Source organism: Manis javanica, chromosome 4, assembly GCF_040802235.1.
Source record: "Manis javanica isolate MJ-LG chromosome 4, MJ_LKY, whole genome shotgun sequence".
Taxonomy (NCBI): Eukaryota; Metazoa; Chordata; class Mammalia; order Pholidota; family Manidae; genus Manis; species Manis javanica.
Genome location: NC_133159.1, coordinates 11,909,126 through 11,930,124, shown reverse-complemented (window position 1 = coordinate 11,930,124; position 20,999 = coordinate 11,909,126). Strand labels below are relative to the sequence as shown.

The 20,999-nt window shown below is 39.2% G+C and overlaps 1 protein-coding gene across 2 annotated transcripts in view; it reads left to right on the top strand.

Annotated features, from left to right (window-relative positions):
• The window catches only part of FBXO42 (F-box protein 42), a 96,031-nt gene that overhangs the window by 69,104 nt on the left and 5,928 nt on the right, over positions 1–20,999 (top strand). For both annotated transcript variants that reach the window (XM_073233277.1, XM_073233278.1), the window contains 4 exons: positions 17,315–17,468; positions 18,356–18,466; positions 19,808–19,904; positions 20,398–20,454. In XM_073233277.1, coding sequence (XP_073089378.1) covers positions 17,315–17,468; positions 18,356–18,466; positions 19,808–19,904; positions 20,398–20,454 — 419 coding nt within the window. The remainder of the gene's footprint in view (positions 1–17,314; positions 17,469–18,355; positions 18,467–19,807; positions 19,905–20,397; positions 20,455–20,999) is intronic.

Genomic DNA, 20,999 nt, shown 5'->3' with positions numbered 1-20,999 from the left:
CTTTAATTTAAAAAATTGCCATGTTCAGATTTTCAGAACTCCTTAAAGATTAGTCCACACCCATTTACAAAAGAACAAATTGCAGTCTTAGAAGTTTACACAGTTAGGAGAGTCTGTAAACGCTGGGAGTCTATAAACATTAGGTAAAGATTTCAACCTCAGCCTGTCATTTCTGTTGACAAGTCCTAGAGCACAGTTGATTTTCTCACCACATTCTCCCCATAGAATCTTCTTTCTCAAGGATTTCTTTTTCCCTTTTCCCTTTCTTCCCATTTAGTCTTCCCACACATGCAATTCCAAGTGATGGCTTGTGGTTCAGGTCTTTTGTTTTAGAAAAACACCCTCAAGGCCAGAGATATACAACCTAGATGCCTGTTGTAATCTTGGCCTTGTAACTCCTGAGCTACTGCTTACCTCTGAACCTAATTACTTCTGCTTTCTTTGGGCCTCAGTTTCCTCCTGTGTATAAAGAAGAAGAGACAAGGCCACTCACTGTTCCCCAAGAACCATATACCAGATCACTTATCTCCAAATAACCTGGGGTGCTTACTAAAAAATAAAGATTCTTCAACCTCTTAGTAAACTTACCTAATCTCAAAGGATTGGGGGATAGAGTGGTAGATCTGCATTTTTAAAAAAGAGAAAATGTCCCAGCTGATTGTCAACCTACCTGAATTTGGAAATCCTGGATCCCTGTGAAATCTTCCTGCTTTCTTATTGTATGGTCTCTAACGTCACTTTGTTATCACAGTCTGTTAGGTGAATATGTAATGTACCAAACTGGCCTCCCTAACTATTGTTAAGGAAGCAGGATGGCTGTGCTATGCTCTCTTAGCTGCTGCTTGGTAGAAATAGCTCTTTTACCCTCGTCAACCAAGAATGAGTGGCCTTGCTGTCTGAGGAAATGTGTAAGACCTTGAGAGGGCTTTGGGGTGGGGTGTAGGTTGTCCCAGATTTGTTACACATATCTAACCTTCAAATCAACCCAGTTAGGTTGGCACTACCACTATCCCCGTCTTACAGATGAGGAAACTGAAGCTCGGAGAATCACCTAGTAATTTTTCTAAGATCACAACCAATAAGTGATAGAATAGTGATTGAGACCCAAGATTTTGTCTCTAAAGTCTGTGTTCTTTCTACCCTGCCATGATGTGAGTTTTTTTTCTTCTAATTATTTCACATTACCGGTTTCTTTTAACTTCATAAATAGACTTTTAAATTTTAGAATAGAGCAGTTTACATATGCCCCACTTCTTGCATTAAACCTCTTGCATTAGTATATGACAACTAATGAACCAGTATTGATACATTATTATTAATTAAAGTTCATTCTTCCTATTCAGATTTATTTATTTTTATCTGATGTCCTTTTTCTGTTCGAAGATCCTATCCAGAATACATATATTTAGTCTTTCTGTCTCTCTAGGTTCTTCTTGGCTGTGACAATTTCCCAGCATTTCCTTGTTTGATGATCTTGACAGTTTTGAGGAGTACTGTCAGGTATTTTTTGGACTGTCATTCAGTTTGGGTTTCCTGGTGTTTTTCCTGTGGTTAGATTAGAGTTACAGGTTTGGGGAGGAAGAGCAGAGCTGTAAAGTGCCCTTCACATTGTATCAAGCGTACATACTGTTACCATAATTGATCATTGTTGATGTTAACTTTGATAACCTGGCTGAGATAGTGTTTATTAAATTTCTCCACTGTAAAATTATTCTTTTTTCCCCTCCTCTTAAAATCTTTTTTGTAGTTTATTTTTCTTTGTTTTGCTGTGATTGCATTTTCTTTACTTCTAGTTGCCCTTAGTCATTTACATTCCATTGAATTTTGGGGGAATAACTAAGCTACCTTGGCTATTATGTCTATCATTAGTCAGGAAAGGTTAATGAGCAGAGGGTATGTCATCTGAAGAAACTTTTTCATAGCTTAGAGAATTTTTAAATATCAACAGGACTTGCCGCTTTAAAATTTTTAGCTGGGGAGCAGCAGGATGCTGAAGGCAACCTCTCTCTTTTATTCTGATCTAGCACAGTCAAGGTCTTTCTAGCTACCCAGAGTAATCACTGAGTAATCCAGCAGAAAAACTAGTTTACTTTGGAGTCAGGGTTAGGAAAAAGAAAGCATATTGGTGGTGTTTGTAGGAAGACAAGAATATCCTTAGAAGCTGGAAATGCTGGAATTGTCCAGAAATAGCTGCCCATAGTGTCATTGTTTCTCTTACTGTGTAAATGATACCTTAAAAATGATGTGCATAGGGCTCTTGGGTCCATTGATGAAGCTTTCTGTCCTGTGTCTAGAGGAAAAGCTTAGTCTTAGGTTCTCTCCTCTTTCCTGAGCCTGTGGTAATGTCACCAAGAAATGTCCAAACAAACAAAGGAGTCTAGTACTGATACCTGGCACCAGGTATAACTAAAACAGCTGACAGGAGAGTGTTCTGGAAGAGATCACCCAGTTCTTACCTTGACTTAGGTCACAGGTGTCAGTGCTGACATTGAAATAGCTGAATGTGGAATTTTTTAGAATAATTGCATTAGTATACTCATAAGCATTAGATTCTGCTTTTTAACATTGTTTTGCATGTAAACACAATACATTTTTTAAAACTACCATTAAATGCAAATCTGTTCTGAGAATGCCAGGTCTTTGGGGATGGAGAAGTGGATGGTTATCTACTGGTAAATATCAGACATGTAGCAAGAGGACATGCCTGCCTTTCAAACACATTCCATGCTTCTACTATGTGTCTTAAAAACATTTCATTGATCTTGCTATTTTACTATTTTCTTTGTGAATGAGAAGACCCAACTAATTCTACCTATGGGTCTTATCTTGATTACCAAATGTAATGATTACCAAAATGTATTAAATTTTGTCCATATTGAAAAATCCTTCATTCTTTGATTTTTATTAATTTGGTCCAACTCCTGAGCTTTTTCTATCCTTCCTTAAAACTCTGTAAACCTTTTTTTGTTTTACGTAGAAGTCTGGAGTGTCATTGAGATTAAGCAGTGACTTCCCTTAGAATTCTGAGCTTTCGTTTCTGCATGTTGTGATCCTGTCAGGTTACCATCTTGACAAGCAGATTTTGGTTGCTCTTGGGTTCCCTGTTCAGTAAAACTCTCAAACCACGTAGGGTTTCATTTATTTTCAAGTGTCCACATAATTACCCACAACAGAACCTCATCGTTTTATGACTACAGTAAACTTCATTTTGTATGATGCTTTATCCCTATGTATGTCCAGTGCTATTTAGATTTATTAACTTTATGTTCTGAGGGAAATTACAGAAGGCCACTCCTATAAGGGCAAACACAGTAAATAACTATGCTTGAGCATTTCTACCTTCTTCCCCAGGAGTGACCCTAGGGCTCCTGTTGGTTTCTAGGACACTCGACATAGCAGCTCATGCCCACTGTATGTTGTTTGGCTGTTTATTCTCTATACAGTCAGGATCAGGCCAGTTCTCAAATATTCCAGCTCTTGTATCTTTGAGATTTTGTAAAGAACATATAGGGGCTCTTCCTAGGGAGGTGAGAGTTGTGATTGGTCATTTCTTAACTTAAAATACCAACTCTAATTCTGAGAGTCTATCCTTTCAAAGCTCAGAAGTTACCTCTCCTCTCTTCCTTGGGAGGTAAACTCTTGAACTGTGCTTTAATTGATTCTAGTTTTTAAATAAGTAGCATCCCTGATAATTTCATTTTTTTCCATAGTTCTCTCTGGAAGTGATTATGAGCTGTGGATTTTATATTCGATTTGTTGGCTTTTATGCTGTGTTCCTATTTTGCCTTCTCTTCCGTTTTAGTAAGACTTCTGAAATCCCATTGTCAATCTTAAAATGTTCCCTGCTATTTGATTTACTTACAAGATGAGTTACAGGGTGGTTGCATTTTATGTGAGCAATGTGTTCTTGAAGACTTCACATAAGGAGTTTTGATTCTGACAGTGGATTGCTGGTATTTGTTTACTGGTAAAAGAAGTGGGTGACGCCGTTGCAACAATAGTATAAACACAACTCACAGTTCACGTCATTCTACCAGCTTTTACATTAGCCATTCTTTTTTTCTTAATAATACTTTATTGAAGCATAATTTACATACAGTAAAACAAACACATCTTAAGTGCTTCACTCAGAGACTTTTCTACATATGTATACAGTCATGTGATCATCATTTAGATCAAGATAACAAAGTATTTCTGTCACTTCCAAAAGTTCTTCAATGTACCTTTCCTGCCAGTACCACTCCCCGCAGAGGTAACCACTGTTCTGACTTCTAAAAGAATTTTTTTGGGATTCATCTTGGTCTTTTTTAGAGTGATCGTGTTGTATCTGTCAATAGTTTATTCCTTTTCATTGCTGTGAGTACTCCATAATGCGAATATACTTCTTTTAAATCTGTTCTCCTTTTGAATAGATACTTGGGTTATTTCCACTTTGAGTATAGCTGCAATAAACGTTCTTATTTAAGTTTGTTTGTGAACATACACCTTCATTTCTTACTGAAAACCTACTTGCTAACTTTAAGAAACACTCTAGATCTGGTAAGTATCCCAGAGAGTTCTCTGTTCACTTAGTCCCACTCTAAGAAGATCTGGTGCTGTAACTAGGTATTATAGAGGCTTAGGGCAAAAAAAAGACCATTTGGCTAATAATTAAAGGTACTACTCATTGTTAGGTTCTCATGACCTAAAGTGGTGGGAGGAATGTGTTATGGGAGGGAGGGAGGCTGGTTGGTAATACCATCAAGAGCATGTTTTTTGTGCCAGGCAAACACAGGTTTGCATCCGATCTCTGTTGCTTAGTAACAGGGTGACTTTAGACAGGTTATTTAACATCTCATTCGCCTCACCTTTAAGGTAGAGATGGTAATACCTGCTTTTCATGGTTTTTGTTCAGACTACATACAATATAATACTTAATGAAGAGGGGATGTGGAAACTGATTAGGTTGCCATCTTGTGTGTACTGAAGTACTAGCTAAGGGGTGGAGAGTGGTTATCAATAAGTTATCAAGTTCCCAAGGCTTGAAAAGTGACTGCATTCATTCCTTTGTTTATTCATTTTTATGCCTTAATCTATAGAGAGTATATGCCCAGTGCTGTCCTAGGTACTACAGATGTAGGTGTGGACAAGAAGCAGGGTCTACTGGGAGAAGACAGACAATAAACCAGTCAATACAAAGAAAATATAAAGAACTAAGAAGAAAATAACTGATGGTGCAAAAGAGTAGGTGGGGATATTTAAAATAAGTTGTAAAATGTATATAGAGCCAGGACCTATGTGGATGGACAGATTTTTTAAAGAAAATGTGGTTTGTGAGCAGTAGCAAACTAATGAATTAGGATTCTGTTCACAATTTGTTAAAATTTATTTTTAAGGCTGATTTTTATTAAGGTGATTATCAAGTATTTTTCTGTTCTCATAGAAGGAAGGCACCCAGGGCCCAGACACCACTCACATGTGCTAATCTCTAACAGAAAGCATAGAATGTTACTTAGTGACTACTTTTGAGTTCTTTGTTGTATTAGCTCGTTCCTGATCCCATGGACCCATTCCTGGTTAATCTTCTTTATGAGTTGGTGCTTTCTCCTTGTCTCCTCTAGCCCTTTGCAATCCTGGAACAACCTGGATCTGTGATGGTCTCGGGAGATGTGAATGAGAGCAGAGCCAGTGGGTTCCCCTAGGGAAGGAAGGAATCCTTCCTGTTTGTTTATAAAGTTCAGATCCTGGGATTTTTCCAGAATACATGCTTTTCTAAGGTGGGTACACATTCTCTCCTGCTGGAGAAGATTGAGAATTTGCATAGCGCAAATCTGGGTAAACTTTGATCCTCCAGGGGAGAGAATAAATAAGATTATACCATATTTCAGTTTGACTCTTTTCCACCTAAGATTTTCTACTTTTGACACCAGGCCAGGAACCTTATGACTAGTAACATTGTTTTCACTTCTGAACACAGCCCCTTTAAGAGTACCTCCCCACGCCCCCGTTAGAGCTTCAGTTAACAATTTACCGGATTTAAACTGAGACTCTGGACCTCCTCTCATCACTGAAAAACTGAATCTAAAAACTACTTGAAATGGTAACAAGGAACTGACTAGTTTTTATGTTGTTAATTTTTAGCTAGTAAGTTCTGCCCTATTCAAGTGGTCTTTCATGTGGGTTTGTTTAGAAGTGAAAACAATGCCAGTAGGAAAATTCTTTTTGTTCATGCCTGTGGGATGTATAGTTACACAGAATCTAAAAGCTTGTCATGCCCATTAACAAAAGTTCCTCTTATTTTGGATAGTCTATAAAATAACCCAAGGAGTGATGTTTTTAAGACATGGATATAATTGTAATAATAAAAATGTATGCCCTGCATAAAAGCCACAGGGCATAAATCTGCAAAGAAGTAAAAAGCTAACCTTCTCAAACAATATGGCTTCTCTCTCACTTACCAACTTTACATCTCCCTGTATGGCCCCGGAAGATGACTGGTTAGCCAGAGACGGGTAAGATTCCTCAAGGGAGGAACAACCTAAGGCAGGCACAGTCACAGGGGGGCCATCAGGTGAAAATTGGAGATCAACAGAGGTGAGGCTTAGAACCCCACCCCCCTGTTTTGAGAGAAATCTTCTGCATCCATGGATGTTTTGTTGCCCTTGTCTAGCTCGGATTAATACTTAGTCTACAGGCACACACCTGATCATCTACATTTGCCCTCTTCCAGCACTAAACTATGTTTTCTACCTTTATCTTGCATCTACCTACCACTTCAGCATTTTATTAAAAATAATAATAATAATAATAACAATAATAATAAGGGAGAAATGTGGGATTCACATATAAATCAAGTATAAAAATCAAACGAATATTCATATTTGACCTGATTGTTTATAGTTCATAATGCGTGATCAAAACCGAAAGTTTCTGTGATGAATGCCCTTGCACTGTTCACCATGTAAGAACTTACTCACTATGTAAGAACTTACTCACTATGTAAGAACTTGTTCGTTATGCTTCAGAAAATTGGAGACTGTTGAGAATTAGGCTTGGGGTTGATTAATGATTGTGCATTGAGTCCCCTATACAGAATTTTATTGTTGTTAACAACCATTTGATCAATGAATATGAGAGATGCCCTCTCAAGAAAAAAAAAATGGTACAGGGGAATGAGAATTTAGAATATTTTAGTAAACCAAGGGCTTTTGATCAAAGCTCTAAAGTTTTACCAAGCATTAGTAGGGAAATCTACCCTTGCTCTCTTCATTCACAGGATCACATTTAAGTAATATATAACAGAAGAACAGTTTTAAAGACTTGCAAAAGAAGAGATCATGGTTGTGTTGTTGCTGAGGAACAAAATTGAAGGGAAAAAATGGACCATGGAAGGCCACCCAGAGAAGTGTTTGGGCTTCTACCGTCCTGCCCCAAAGGCACACTGATGCCTCCAGGGTAGGCTGCCATTAATTGGAGCCAGTTAATCCCAACCCATGAGGTATCTGTAACTGGTTGGGTTCAGTTCAGTGAACATTTTCGTAAGAAATAGTTCCTGCCCCCTAGGATGGTACACTCTTATTGGAAGACTGTAAATGTAACAAGATTTTCAGCACTGTGAGCTGAGTGCTCTGATTGAGTTAGAAAAAGGATGTCCCCTCCCGTGGAGGGTGTTCAGCCCAGCCGGGAAGGGATAGGCTGGCAGAGGTCCTGAAGAACGCCATGCCTCTGCAGAAGAATTTTGTACCCAGTACTGTGTATGTGACCAACTTAAATCCCTATTTTAGGCTGAGTTTAAAGAGCACAGTTGACTAGAACCAAATCTAGGAAAGCAGGTATTCAAGGGTTCTATAGTGACTGCCAAAGTGTAATTATATTTGCTTCCTATTTTCTTTCTTTAAAATAAGCATTATATTTTTAATTTTTGTATGGGTATCTATATAAATACAAAGACTTATTATAATTATTATTGAATACATTGATGTTAAGTTGGAAATATTTTTATCATCAGAAGAGAAACTCGTGTCTGTTCCCGATAGAATCCCCATCCGTGGTCCTTAGCCGCATGCTCTGGGGACCTTTCAGAACAGCTGTTTGTCTTCATGGTGTTCGCAGCCTAAAGCAGACTTTATACTCAGGAACTGTGAAGTGTTCCCAATTTTCCTTTTGTCTCCCCATTCCTCAAACTGTAAACCATGAAGCATGCATTTCTTACTTCCTTTATAAAGTATTACTTGTAAAATCAAAACAGTTTATAGAGACGTAAGCAGTTAAATTATAACTCCAGTAGTTTTTCTTAATCTCTTGCCTCCTAAGTTAAGTGCCAGCCTGTCCTCTTGTGCCCTCTAGATTTTCTGATTGAGATGTTAATGTGGCGTTCTGGGAAATGCCTCTCCAAATTATTCTTCGCCTGACCTCTGAACTCTTGCTATCAAGGTCAGTCACTTCACACACTACCATAATGACAGCTCTATCAAGCCAAAGGCTCGGCCAGCTTCCCAAGACCCAGCTTGAGTTCTGTCGGCAAAATTCATCGCGCCCACGCACCGTACACACCAACTCAAGGCTTCTCCACGACCACAAAAAAGTACCCACACAAAAGAAACTGTGAGGTAGAGTTAATCTGGTCTATCAGGTCTTATTTTGCCCTCAAGGCCAGTTTTATGTGGGAAGGACGAGTGTACTGCCTGTGGAGCTGTGAGTGCATTTCTCTAGACCTACCCTGGGAAAGTTAAGTGCATGTGAAGAGCTGTCAGTGTGAAATGGAGAATATGACTGGAAACCTCAGTACTGTTACTCATTCTTTAATGTCCCCTTTGACATCATTACCACAAAGTAAAATAATTGGGAAGCTTTCAGGGAAAATTTTTTGATTGCCAGTTAAGAAACAGTTTAGACCAAATCCCCTTTAAAAAGGAATTTACACACCAGAACATTCTGAAATTCCATTACAAAGTGGAGATTTTGTCCAGTGCTTTCCTTCTGGATTCATGGGCTTGCTAGTGAGCCCCACTGTTAAATTTTTCATGCACATTGTTTTCTGGTTTCCAAACTCTACCTCGTAAAAGTCCCTAATTTCTAGTCTTAGATCTTTCTATCTTCAGAGTCATGGAGAACTAATAACAAGTCACTTTCATTGCTGTAAATAAGTCTTCAAGTGATTTTCCTGAAAGACAGTAAGCAGAATGATTGTTTTCCCTTTCATTTAATTTGCAGTGTATAAGTTCAGTGACCAATAGATGAAGAAGACCACAGAAATGTTATTAAATTGAAAGTGTTAAAGTAGTTCCGTTTAGCACCCCCTTAAGCAAAGCATTTGTCAAGGAGAACTCACTTTGGACCCTTGTCCTAAGTATTCTACTACCAAAGTGAAGGGTTCCTTGTAGAGGATACGTAGAGTCATATACAGAGTATATATATGCATGGACAAAAGTCTGGATAGATTCACTGTTAAGAAAAGTCATCTGAACTTGGAAATAAGGCACAAGCATGACTGCATGCCCTTTTAATGCCATAGTGGAGCATTGTCTAACAGGCCCACCCAAGAATTATTTAACTCTCTACAACGTGACTCTCGAAGTCTGTTCCCCAAACATCAGCATCACCTGGAGACTTGTTAGAAATGCAGCCTCTCTGATCTCACCCATGGAAACCCAGAAGTGGGGCCCAACAGTCTCTGTGTTGTAGCACATCCTCCAGCTACTTTGAATGCAGCTAAAGTTTGAGAACTACAATTCTAGGGGATTAGTAACTATTATTTATAAAACCTTCATAATAAACTAATAATATTAATAAATAATCATAGTATAGAGATACCAAAGTAATTTTTTTAGTCATGCATGAAATACAGACATCCCACTTAAATAAAACAGGTGCTTATTTTATCTTCTATCAAACATTTGAACTGTTATTCTAATACTAGGTTCTGTGTGAATAGAAACTACAGTGTGGGAAAGTGATATCTAAACCAAACCAGAATTTGTAACTGCTTCACTGTTTTACCTTCTTTGCAAAAGTAAAGAATGCTTTGTAATTCTACTACTGTCTAGCACATGTGAAATTTTCTAATTTCATAGGAACCTTGGGAAACACCTGAACCAATCAGCAATTTTAGGGCATGTTAGTTCTGTGTATAGGGTGCCTATCTGATTATCCAGTTTCCCACAGCTGGCTTTTGGCTTGTACCCTGTTTTGAGATTTGCTCCATTAGTCATATCTGCTCTGCGATTAGTAGGCCTTTGGTGTGTTTGGGGAATGAAGCCAATGAGTAAAACCATTGGTTCTGGGGGAATAGGCTCGAGTAATATACCTGTCCAAGTTTGCTCTTGGCCCAGTTGGTCCTGTGGTGCTTGATGAGGGACCTACATAAGAGTAATACCCTTTCTTCCTCTACTTTTTTTGGTACAACAATATTTAGTTATTTATTTGTTTGTTTGTTTGTTTTTTAGATACTTTTTTTGGTATCATTAATCTACAATTACATGAAGGGCATTATGTTTACTAGAATCCCCCCATCACCAAGTCCCCCCCACATACCCCTTCATAGTCACTGTCCATCAGCATAGTAAGATGCTGTAAAATCACTACTTGTCTTCTCTGTGTTGCACAGCCCTCCCCGTGCCCCCCCTACACTATACATGCTAATTGTAAGGCCCCCTTTCTTTTTCCCCACCCTTATCCCTCCCTTCCCACCCATCCTCCCCAGTCCCTTTCCCTTTGGTACCTGTTAGTCCATTCTTGGGTTCTGTGATTCTGCTGCTGTTTTGTTCCTTCAGTTTTCCTTTGTTCTTATACTCCACATATGAGTGAAATCATTTGGTACTTGTCTTTCTCCACCTGGCTTTTTTCACTGAGCATAATACCCTCTAGCTCCATCCATGTTGTTGCAAATGGTAGGATCTATTTTTTTCTTATAGCTGAGTAATATTCCATTGTGTATATGTACCACATCTTTTTCCATTCATCTACTGATGGACATTGGTACAACAATGTTTAGACTGTGTCTGGAAGTCCAGTAAGCTCATTATTTTGCAGGCAGGCCAAGGAATGGCCTAATTGAGTATAAAACTACCATAAGTTTTCTGGAGAGAATGGTATTTATTTCATCATATGTCACCATGATGTTCATCGGCTCTTTAACTCCGGAGTGTCTGCTGTTGTCAGAGTACCCTGTGTTGTACAAGATTTCCAGTGAATCGGTTAGTCTCCGATGTGGTGGTGGGTATGTTTCAGAAAACATTATTGAACAACTATGTGACATTCTAGCTGTTTTATGGGATGAGTTGCATGTACATAGGTGTAATTCTTAAAAGTTTAGGACCTGAAATTTTATCTAGGACTAGTCCATATAAATGTTAGCATAATCTTGACTAGTAATATATGGTCATGTATTTTCTTTTTCTTAGGAAGTTCATAAGCACTCTTTAAGTAGCTTGCTTTTCTGGAATTTTGTCACAGTTGATAAAGTTATTTGATTTGAACGGGTTTTAGTAGAGCTCCAGTAAAGACTTCTTACTTGCTTTCCAGAACTCCACTTGGCTAAAGCAACCATTTATTCCTTAAGATACAGAAATTGCCAAAGTTCATTGACCCCTGCAGTCTCTGACCTCACAATAAATTTAACTTAGATTTGAGGATCTTGCATTAAGATAACTGGGAGGAGAGTTAAAGACCCTCTGCTTTAAACAAATCCACAATATGAAACATGTTAGGGACTCTTTACAAAGGCTTCACAATATTGATTCTTTTTCTTACTCTTTTTAAGTATAGTTGAACAACATTGATTCTTAAAGTAAAAAGAATTTTAAAGTACCCATTTTTAACAAATAATGCAAGCATTATATACCTTGTTGAGTCATAGAACATTTGATACCGATATCTTTGACCTCTAGTTTCTGTACTATCTGGAGGATATTATTATGTTATTCTGTGCCGACCCTCACCACTGCTTCACTGGGCTCATCTTACCTTTCCATGGTAATTTTTTCCCCAATTTCCTTACAAATTGAGGTAGAGGAGCACAATTGATTTAACTTCTAGTATGACCCTATTTAATTGTGGAAATACTTAAGATGCTGAAATTAAAGCTTCTCTTTGTGACATAAAACAGGCCTTGGAAATGTTGGATAAGGGAGTTCTTCCACTTCTTGGGATAAGAAGTAGAGAGAAAGATTTTGGCTTTCTAAAAGGTCAAGATATTTGAGAAGTCATTTTGGAAAACACTTACTTAAGAATTGATTTATCATTGGCACTGGTCTCATCTTACCTTTCCTTGGAGAACAAGTAAAGGATCCTGTTAGTGGTAGACTCTGACTCGAGCCTTGTGGACAAAAAGAGGTCCTAAGAATAGCCTTCTGTTCAATTTACGTATCTGTCTACTCTAGGTCTGTGCTTACCTAATTAATTAAGACTTTGGAAAGAGCTGTTCAGCTTTGAAACACTCAGACCTTTTAAGATGTCTGTCTTGTTTGTGGCAACGACTCAGTAGGAATGTATCTGTATGCATGAAGAGCAATTCAGTATAATAGTTAAGAGAATGAGTTCCAGACTAAGGGGACTGGAGTCCTGGCTCTGCCACTTATTAGTTCTTTGACCTTTGGCAGTTATTTAAATGAGCTGTGCCTCAGTATTCTCATCTATAAAATGGGAATAAAACTAGGAGTTTTTGGAAGGATTAAATTAGTTAAAAAATGCAAAGCACTTAGAAAGGTGCCTAGTACGTAATAAATGCAAAATAAATATTAGTCATTATCAGTAGTAGTAGTAGCAGTAGTAGTTATAAGTAGGAGTAATTATAATTTCTTTTAAACAGTAGTCCATCCATCCCTACCACCTTCTCCATACCTCTAAACATAGGCACACAATCTATAAAGTTAAAATCCTTTGTCTAAAGTAGTATACTGTCCAGCAGAACTTTCTGTAATGATGCAATGTTCTATTATCTGTACTTTCTCTTTCAGTAGGCACTAGTAACCTGTGGCTAAGTAGTGACTGTTGAACAGCACAGGTCTAAAATGCAGGCTTTCCTCAGGTTTGATTTTGTCTATCATCATGTTTACCAATACTTTTTACTCTAGGAATAGTTTCTTCCCTTAAGATATATGTATTCTTATACTGCCTTTGTAATCTTTTTAACCCAGAACTGGTAGATTTGCCTTGCCTCAAAAAATACTGATAATTTGTTTCAAAAGCTATTATAAGACATGCATAGTACACATGAAAGAACAAACCCAAGCTAGTCTTATCTGTTAACCATTATTTTGGTTTCCAGATCACATTCGATGTGTTTGGTTTACCTTCCTGGGACTTGGGATGACTTCCTTTCATATCACCTATTGTCAGCTATAATTTTCTTACTATTGTGCTTTTTTGAGCTAAATAGGTACTCTGCCAGGAATACAGTAACCATATACTAGTATTTAGATATGTCCACCAGTTCAGTTCTGTTCTCAGCAACTTTGTGCCATGTAGATAACAGTACTGTCAGATGTCTAATTGACCTGGTATTAACTTTATATTAATTTGCTTTAACAATAGTACAACAATATTAGGCACTGTTCTGAATACATTACATGATTTAACACATATAATCATCACAGCCACTGTATGAGGCAGGTGCTATTGTTACTCCATTTTATAGATACAGAAACTGAAGCAGAGAGACATCTGGTAACTGGGTTGAGTTTCACAACTGGTTATGTGGGAGGCCTGGGATCTGACCCCTGGGCAGGCTGACTTCAGAGCCTGTGGTCTTAAGCCATAGTTCTTGTGTTAAATCCTTGGTGCTAATTGTGTTTTGGAACTCGGAATTTTTCAGATTTTAGAATAGGAATATGATGCATGTGCCTTTATAATCTTATGGAGTCTGGAGTACATCCTATAATTAAGTTCAGTACTATTTCTACAGCAACACATATGAATACTCAACACTAAGCAGATTAAATAAAGATTATACATAACCTCATCATTTGAGGTCAAGTTTTGTTGTCAAATGAGTTTTGAAAAAAAAAAAAGCAATTTCAGAACTCTTGAGGATTTTGGAATTTTGAATAAGGGGTTGTAAATGTGTACTCTAAATAACCTCTCACAGAGGCTTTCATCAAGTGGAGTGAGTTTAGGTGAGGCTGTGCCTCAGTATTCTCATCTATAAAATGAGAATAAAACTAGGAGTTTTTGGAATGATTAAATTAGTTAATGGAAAAGAGAGTTGCATTGATACTGTATTTCCCATTTTTAATGACTGAAATAGCTTTGTTTTTCCCCAGTAACAATGAGCAAGTATTATTTTATGCAAAGTTCAGCCAATGCAGAAAGTTTTTTATAAAGAAGAAAAATGGGAATCATCTGTAATCTTAAAATTCAGACATCAGCTGTTATTGACCATCTAGACTTTCTTTTTGTGTAATAAACACAGATAGAAAATAGATTAAGTGGCATCAATTTTCCTTTTCTGCCACTAACTGGATGTGTGACCTTGGGGAAGTTAACCACTCTGTGCCTCAAGTTTCTTTATCCATACAGTGAGAGTACTGTAGTGCCTATCTCCTAGACTTTTCATAAGGATTAATGAATTAATTACAGGTAAAACACTTAGAACAGTGCCTGGAGCATAGCACCCAACCATTAGCTATTTTACTTCATGTTTTGTCACTCATTACTTGCAGTTTTCACTTCATAGAGCATGGGTATTGTTCTGAAACAAAGAGCCACATAAGATTTAATTGCCACATAGTATTTTTTTATGTGATATTCCTTGATCTATTTAAACACTGCAAATGAGCATCCTTGTATCTATTTCCTTTTTCATTTTGCCTGGCTGTCTCAGTAGATTAATCCTTAGAAATGAAATTGCTAATTCAAAGCATATGCACTTAAATTTTTTGATACAAATCAGATGCAAATGCCTAATTTACATTAAAAATTCTGTTTTGTTTGTTTCTGTGTTTTACTGTTTTGGGGACCCTAGGTCTGCTGTTTCACTTTGTACCCTTGATTTTTTTTTTTTTTTGGTATCATTAATCTACAATTACATGAAGAACATTATGTTTACTAGGCTCCTCCCTTCACCAAGTCCCCCCCACAAACCCCATTACAGTCACTGTCCATCAGCCTAGTAAGATGCTGTAGAGTCACTACTTGTCTTCTCTGTGTTGCACAGCCCTCCCCGTGCCCCCCCCACATTATACATGCTAATCATAATGCTCCCTTTCTTTTACTCCCCCTTATCCCTCCCTTCCCACCCATCCTTCCCAGTCCCTTTCCCTTTGGTAACTGTTAGTCCATTCTTGCGTTCTGTGATCCTGCTGCTGTTTTGTTCCTTCAGTTTTTTTTTTTTTTTGTTCTTATACTCCACATATGAGTGAAATCATTTGATACTTGTCTTTCTCTGCCTGGCTTATTTCACTGAGCATAATACCCTCTAGCTCCATCCATGTTGTTGCAAATGGTAGGATTTGTTTTCTTCTTATGGCTGAATAATATTCCATTGTGTATATGTACCACATCTTCTTTATCCATTCATCTACTGACGGACACTTAGGTTACTTCCATTTCTTGGCTATTGTAAACAGTGCTGCGATAAACATAGGGGTGCATCTGTCTTTTTCAAACTGGGCTGCTGTATTCTTAGTGTAAATTCCTAGAGGTGGAATTCCTGGTATACCCTTGATTTTTAAAACCAGGATTTCCAGCATCTCAAATTCAAATCTAAATATCAATCTGGAAAGTTTTGAAGTTACTACTCTGCCAAAATCTGTTACATATTTTACTGGCTTTTTCCAACTGTTTCACAGTACCTAAGAGTTCCAGGATTGAGGACAAGAACTTGAAGCTTTGGTATTTCAGAAATTAAATCATTTTTGGGTAACACGAGCATTTTAAGTAGACCATCATATCAGTTAGGTTTTCTAATTGGTATAGGAGGCTTCCTCCTAGGAAAGCAAAAGTTTTAACCAGAAATCACAAGACTTTATGAAGGCCAACACATCGTAAGTAACCAGCCCCCTAAGTCATGATTCCTATAGGGTACGTGAGAATAGCAAGAACTCCTGGGATACTTCAGCCTGTGTCTCAGTGCTGATTGACAGGAGAACTTTTTCCTAGAGAAGACTCACTGCTGTCGTCAGATCCCGTCTGGATTGATGGCTCTTCTCTTGGGAAGGTATTCAAAATAACTGATGCCACATAGTATTTTTAGATGCTCACTCCATATTCTGAGGACTGGTACCGTCTCAATAAATTATGTTAAGTTACTCCTAAGTTCCATTCCAAGGAAGACAGTCCCCTGCTCCACTTCTTTAACCTTAAGACTTTGTAGTTCATACCATTAAAGCAGTCTGAGCAGGGCTTTTCCGATCGTGTTCCCATAACCCTTGCTGAAGGGCGAATCCAAAGTGTGTACCTAAATTGGAGCACTTCAGCCACCATCAGGTAAATACACTGTTGGGATTCCTTCTGCTTCAGATTTCCTTGGAAAGATGGATCTTGCAGTTTTAACAACAAAAAAATTATTTTTAAATTTTAACATCATGGTATTAATTAGCACCTGAATATTGAGACAAGCCAAATTTTTGTTGTTTTAAAATTTGGTCAGCATAACTCAGAGGCCCAGCCTCGAGGGCCTTCATAGCCACTTTTGGGATAAAGCCTGCGCTTTCATTGGAAAGCCTTCATATTGAGCCTTGAAAGTCTGCGCCCATTTGTGCTAGTGACGCCCATGGCTGCAGGCTCACGGGTTGTTATGCTGACATTTGACTCACAGAACAAACACCTGTGTTCTTCCTCCTTTTCTGTGTCTATGTTTGGTAACAGCAGTTACTTTAAATTGTACCCATTCCTCCTGGATCTCTCTGCATTCCTCCTTGGATCCCTTACATTCATTCTTCCCTTTGTTATCTCTGTTAAGTTAATTGAAGGGATGGCAGGAGTGTCAACATTTATTAAACACCTGCTGTGTGCCTTAGACCATGCTAGATACTTTGGCTGTTTTTGTTTTTGTTTTTAGATTTTCCCCTCTTCACTCATTCCCCTACTCCCTCCCCTATGGCAACCACCTGTCTGAATGTATGTATTAATACCCCAAATAGCCTCAGGAGATGGGTAATCTCATCTCTGATTTCAGGTGAGCAGAGTAAGTTAACTTCCTTATTTGTTAAAAATGTATAAATCGGTGGTGGTTTTCTCTCAGACCTGCAAACCCAGTTCTGGCTCCCCCTTTACCTTATGCTTTACAGGCCTGTTTCCCATGTCCACCTTCAGGGAAAGGTGGTCTACAGACACCACACCTATTGCTTGTTGTGAGACACTAAATCCTAATCATGATGTTGTTGACTTCTCCTAGGGTCCTATCCTTCCCCCAAAGCCGGAGCGACTCTGGTAGTGTACAAGGATTTGCTGGTGCTGTTCGGCGGCTGGACGCGGCCAAGCCCTTACCCTCTGCACCAACCAGAGAGATTCTTTGATGAAATACACACATACTCACCCTCTAAAAACTGGTAAGCCATGAAGATAAGATCCATTCAGTCTGGAATAAAAGACTTTAAATGAGTGGATTCCTTAGATTTTTGGGTCCTGGAATCTCTGAATATTTTATGAGAGCTATGGATTCTCATCTCAGAAGAAAAAAAATTTACCTAAAATTTACACAAAATTTGCCTACAATTTCGGAGGGTTTACAGGATCCCCTTAAAACCACAACTTAAGAACCTTTAATCCAAAGAGGAAAAGTGGAGTTCTAATTAATCCAATTAGTTGTCTCACCCTAGCATTCCAGTTTTTCAGTCCCCTAGTCACAGATCAATACGTTGAAAAACTTGCTCCTTCAAATCAGGGCTTTGTAAAATCTCTTCCTAGAAAAGTGAATGAGCCAGCTGAAGAACAGGGAGCTCTTCAGCTTTGGCTGCTACTTCCCCAGGGTGCTGTGGATCAAGATGATCCCTGACTCCCTGCTGTCCACCCAAGATGACTCCTGCTGTTTCTCAGCCATGCCTTTCTAAGGTGACAGCAACCCCTGTTCCTTGTGGTGGACTACTTGGTACAGGCTCTAGGTGCTGCTGCTGCTCAGGAGTGGGGGGAGAAGTGGGAGTGGTGCTCCTTGCGCAGACCAGGTTGACGCAGCCAGGGAAGGTCTTGTCACTGGCTTCTCCTTTCTCCATTCTACCTCCGGGCTGTACACTGAGAATTTGGAAGTGAACACAACTTTAGCAGGCTTATAGGAAAGGCATAAGTACCTAAGGCCACTCTCCGTTTATTATCCTAATAGTATCCCTACTGCAGGTGAGAGGACTGTCATTTTAAGTGGATGTCTGCCTAGTGTCCACCTTAAACACACAGGGCCGGCTGCAGACTTCTTGGCTTCCTCCTTGCTGTCTTTGTATATTAGGTGGAACTGCATTGTGACGACCCATGGACCACCTCCCATGGCCGGCCATTCTTCCTGTGTGATAGACGATAAAATGATTGTCTTTGGTGGCTCTTTAGGGTCCCGGCAAATGTAAGTATATTTGTTTTGCTCCCTGTCGACCTGAAGGTAAGTACTCCTGGTAATAACAGGGTCAGAAAAGTGAACTAGGCAGATCCGTATTCCTGAACATGGTTCTAATTAATCCAGTTAGGTGTCTGATCCTAGCGTTCCAGTTTTTGATCCCCTAGTCATAGACCAGAACACTGAAACACTTGCTCCACAAAATCAGAACGGTATAGAATCTCTCTTTGTTTGGTATGTGGTTTCTGTTCAGTGAGATCAGATTCTGATGGAGCCTCCACCCTGGCTGTGTCTCCCATGCCTACCGAACACCGCCTTCTCGGAAGCAGAGTGCTTCCCCTGCTCTCCTTGCTGGTGCTGCTCTTGCCCTTCTGGGTGTTAGAGGAGAGAGGGAGGTTGATAGGACGGGCGGTGACGGTTCATTCTCCAGGTGAGGCGGCTTGGGGGGTGGGTAGGGGCACGGAAACTGCCAGGTCTGGCACGCCTCTGTGAAACCCGTTTCCCTGCCTGCTGTCCTCTCCTCCTCCGGCCAGAGCCGAGAGGCAGAGCAAACCACTGAATCACTGTTTACCTGATTGGGCAGGAGCAGTAGTGGTCGTTTCCCCTGTGCTCCGAAATGGAAGTGAAAAGCTGTAGCAGTAAAACCATTCAGACCCAACCTTGTTCTCTCTTAGATTACTCTCCATCTTCTTGTCTTAAAACAGTTTAAAACCAGTTAAAGAAAGACTAAGTGAGCTACTCTCCAGATGAGAGGGTTTAGGGCATAAGGTATTAGAGTTCTTATTCCTGTGTTACTGCACGTGAATAAATGACCTCAGAGAGGTGACCATGAATCAGGGCTGCCATCCAGGAGTCTATCCTTGCCATTCTGTTCCCTTGAGGACTGGAGATGCCAATTTGTCCTTGATGAAACTGCAACTCTCATTAGCCATGGAGAAATTACTTTCTGTAGCCAGAATCGATCAACCTTCATCTCCGGACAATGATAGAGCTGCCTTTTGAGTCATTCTTTTTCTCCTCCTTGTGGTTTTTGCTTTTGAAACACTGTATTTTGCTTTTGAAAGACCAGTAGTTATTTCTTGCTGTTGCCAATTAACTCTCATTTAGGTACTAGTATATTGTATGGCCTTAGATATAATTAAAATAAGGCCTTGTGGGTCAGTGGGAAGAGCAGAGGTTCAAAGGTCTTGAGATTGGTTCCAGGGAAAGGAGGGGAAGAAAAATATAGTTTAAGTGCTAACTATGAGTATGGCACCTTGCTTGGCATCTATATGATTGTAACTTCATGAAAATCAGCTGTGCAGGCCCGGGAGCTCCCGAGTCCTTCATTCTCATGTCCTTACCTTACAGGAGCAATGATGTCTGGGTCCTTGACCTCGAGCAGTGGGCATGGTCCAAGCCGAACATCTCTGGCCCCAGTCCTCATCCTCGAGGTGGCCAATCTCAGGTGCTCAGGAATTAAAATAACTATTCATCAAACACTGTAGTATCTTTCAGTTAGGATGGTAGAGGGGGGAGGGAGCCAGGTAAGATGCCAACTTGCATAAGCCAAAGAGAATTTTTGTCATTCTTTTTTGTTGGCATTTATTTTTCAACTTCTAATGGGTTATATTTATTCTTAGTGGCTGTATATTATGCCTCTCCCCAAAGCATTTACTTGCTCTTCCCTTTCTCAGGAAACCCTGCATTTTATGTGGTTGGCACATAAAATATTTTTCTTGTATTAATATTTGATCAAAAAAGAATATATCCATTCAGGTTAATCATCAGGAACTTGTTCACAAGGATCGGAATCGACGTGATTTGGGGAGACTGGAGAGCTTATGTTAACTAGAATACTCTCATTTGGGACCTGGGTAGGCAATTTTCATATGCCACCAAAGCGTAGGTCAGATTCCTTTGCCTTTGTCAGTTTATTTTATATTCCTTCTTCTTCCTAGATTGTCATAGATGATGGAACTATCTTAATCCTCGGAGGGTGTGGCGGTCCCAACGCCGTGAGTGTTACTGGTGTGGCTTTCCCACGCACATGCTGCTAGTGCTCAGAGCTTGCTTCCCATCTCATCTTGTAAGAATGCACAAGACCATTTCTGTGGCATTTTCCATGGAAAGGGTTTAGAGAACACCCTTTCACTTTGGGTATATAGCCTTTGTATTTTCTAGCTTTCTACTCTGTTCTTTTTTGAGGGGGTAGGCATGCTTTTAATCAGAGACATTTGTTTCTTGAAAATTCATAACTGTATTCCTCCTACTTCCCCTTCCTGTTTAGGCTGTAAGATTGGATGCTATCATTTTTTTCAAGGAGGGGTGGGACAGAAAAGCAGGTGGATAACTGCCAGAGTTCATGTGGAATTTGCACACTCAGAAAGTCATGGATATGTATTACCTAACCTTTCTCCTCTGCCCCTCAGTACACACATACACAAAACCACAGGCAAAATTGAAAACCACTTAAAATGATTCATGGATCACAAGAACAACTTCATGAGAATGAATGAACCATAACCAAAAGTTTTACTGTTTTTTTTTTAAGAGTTCACAT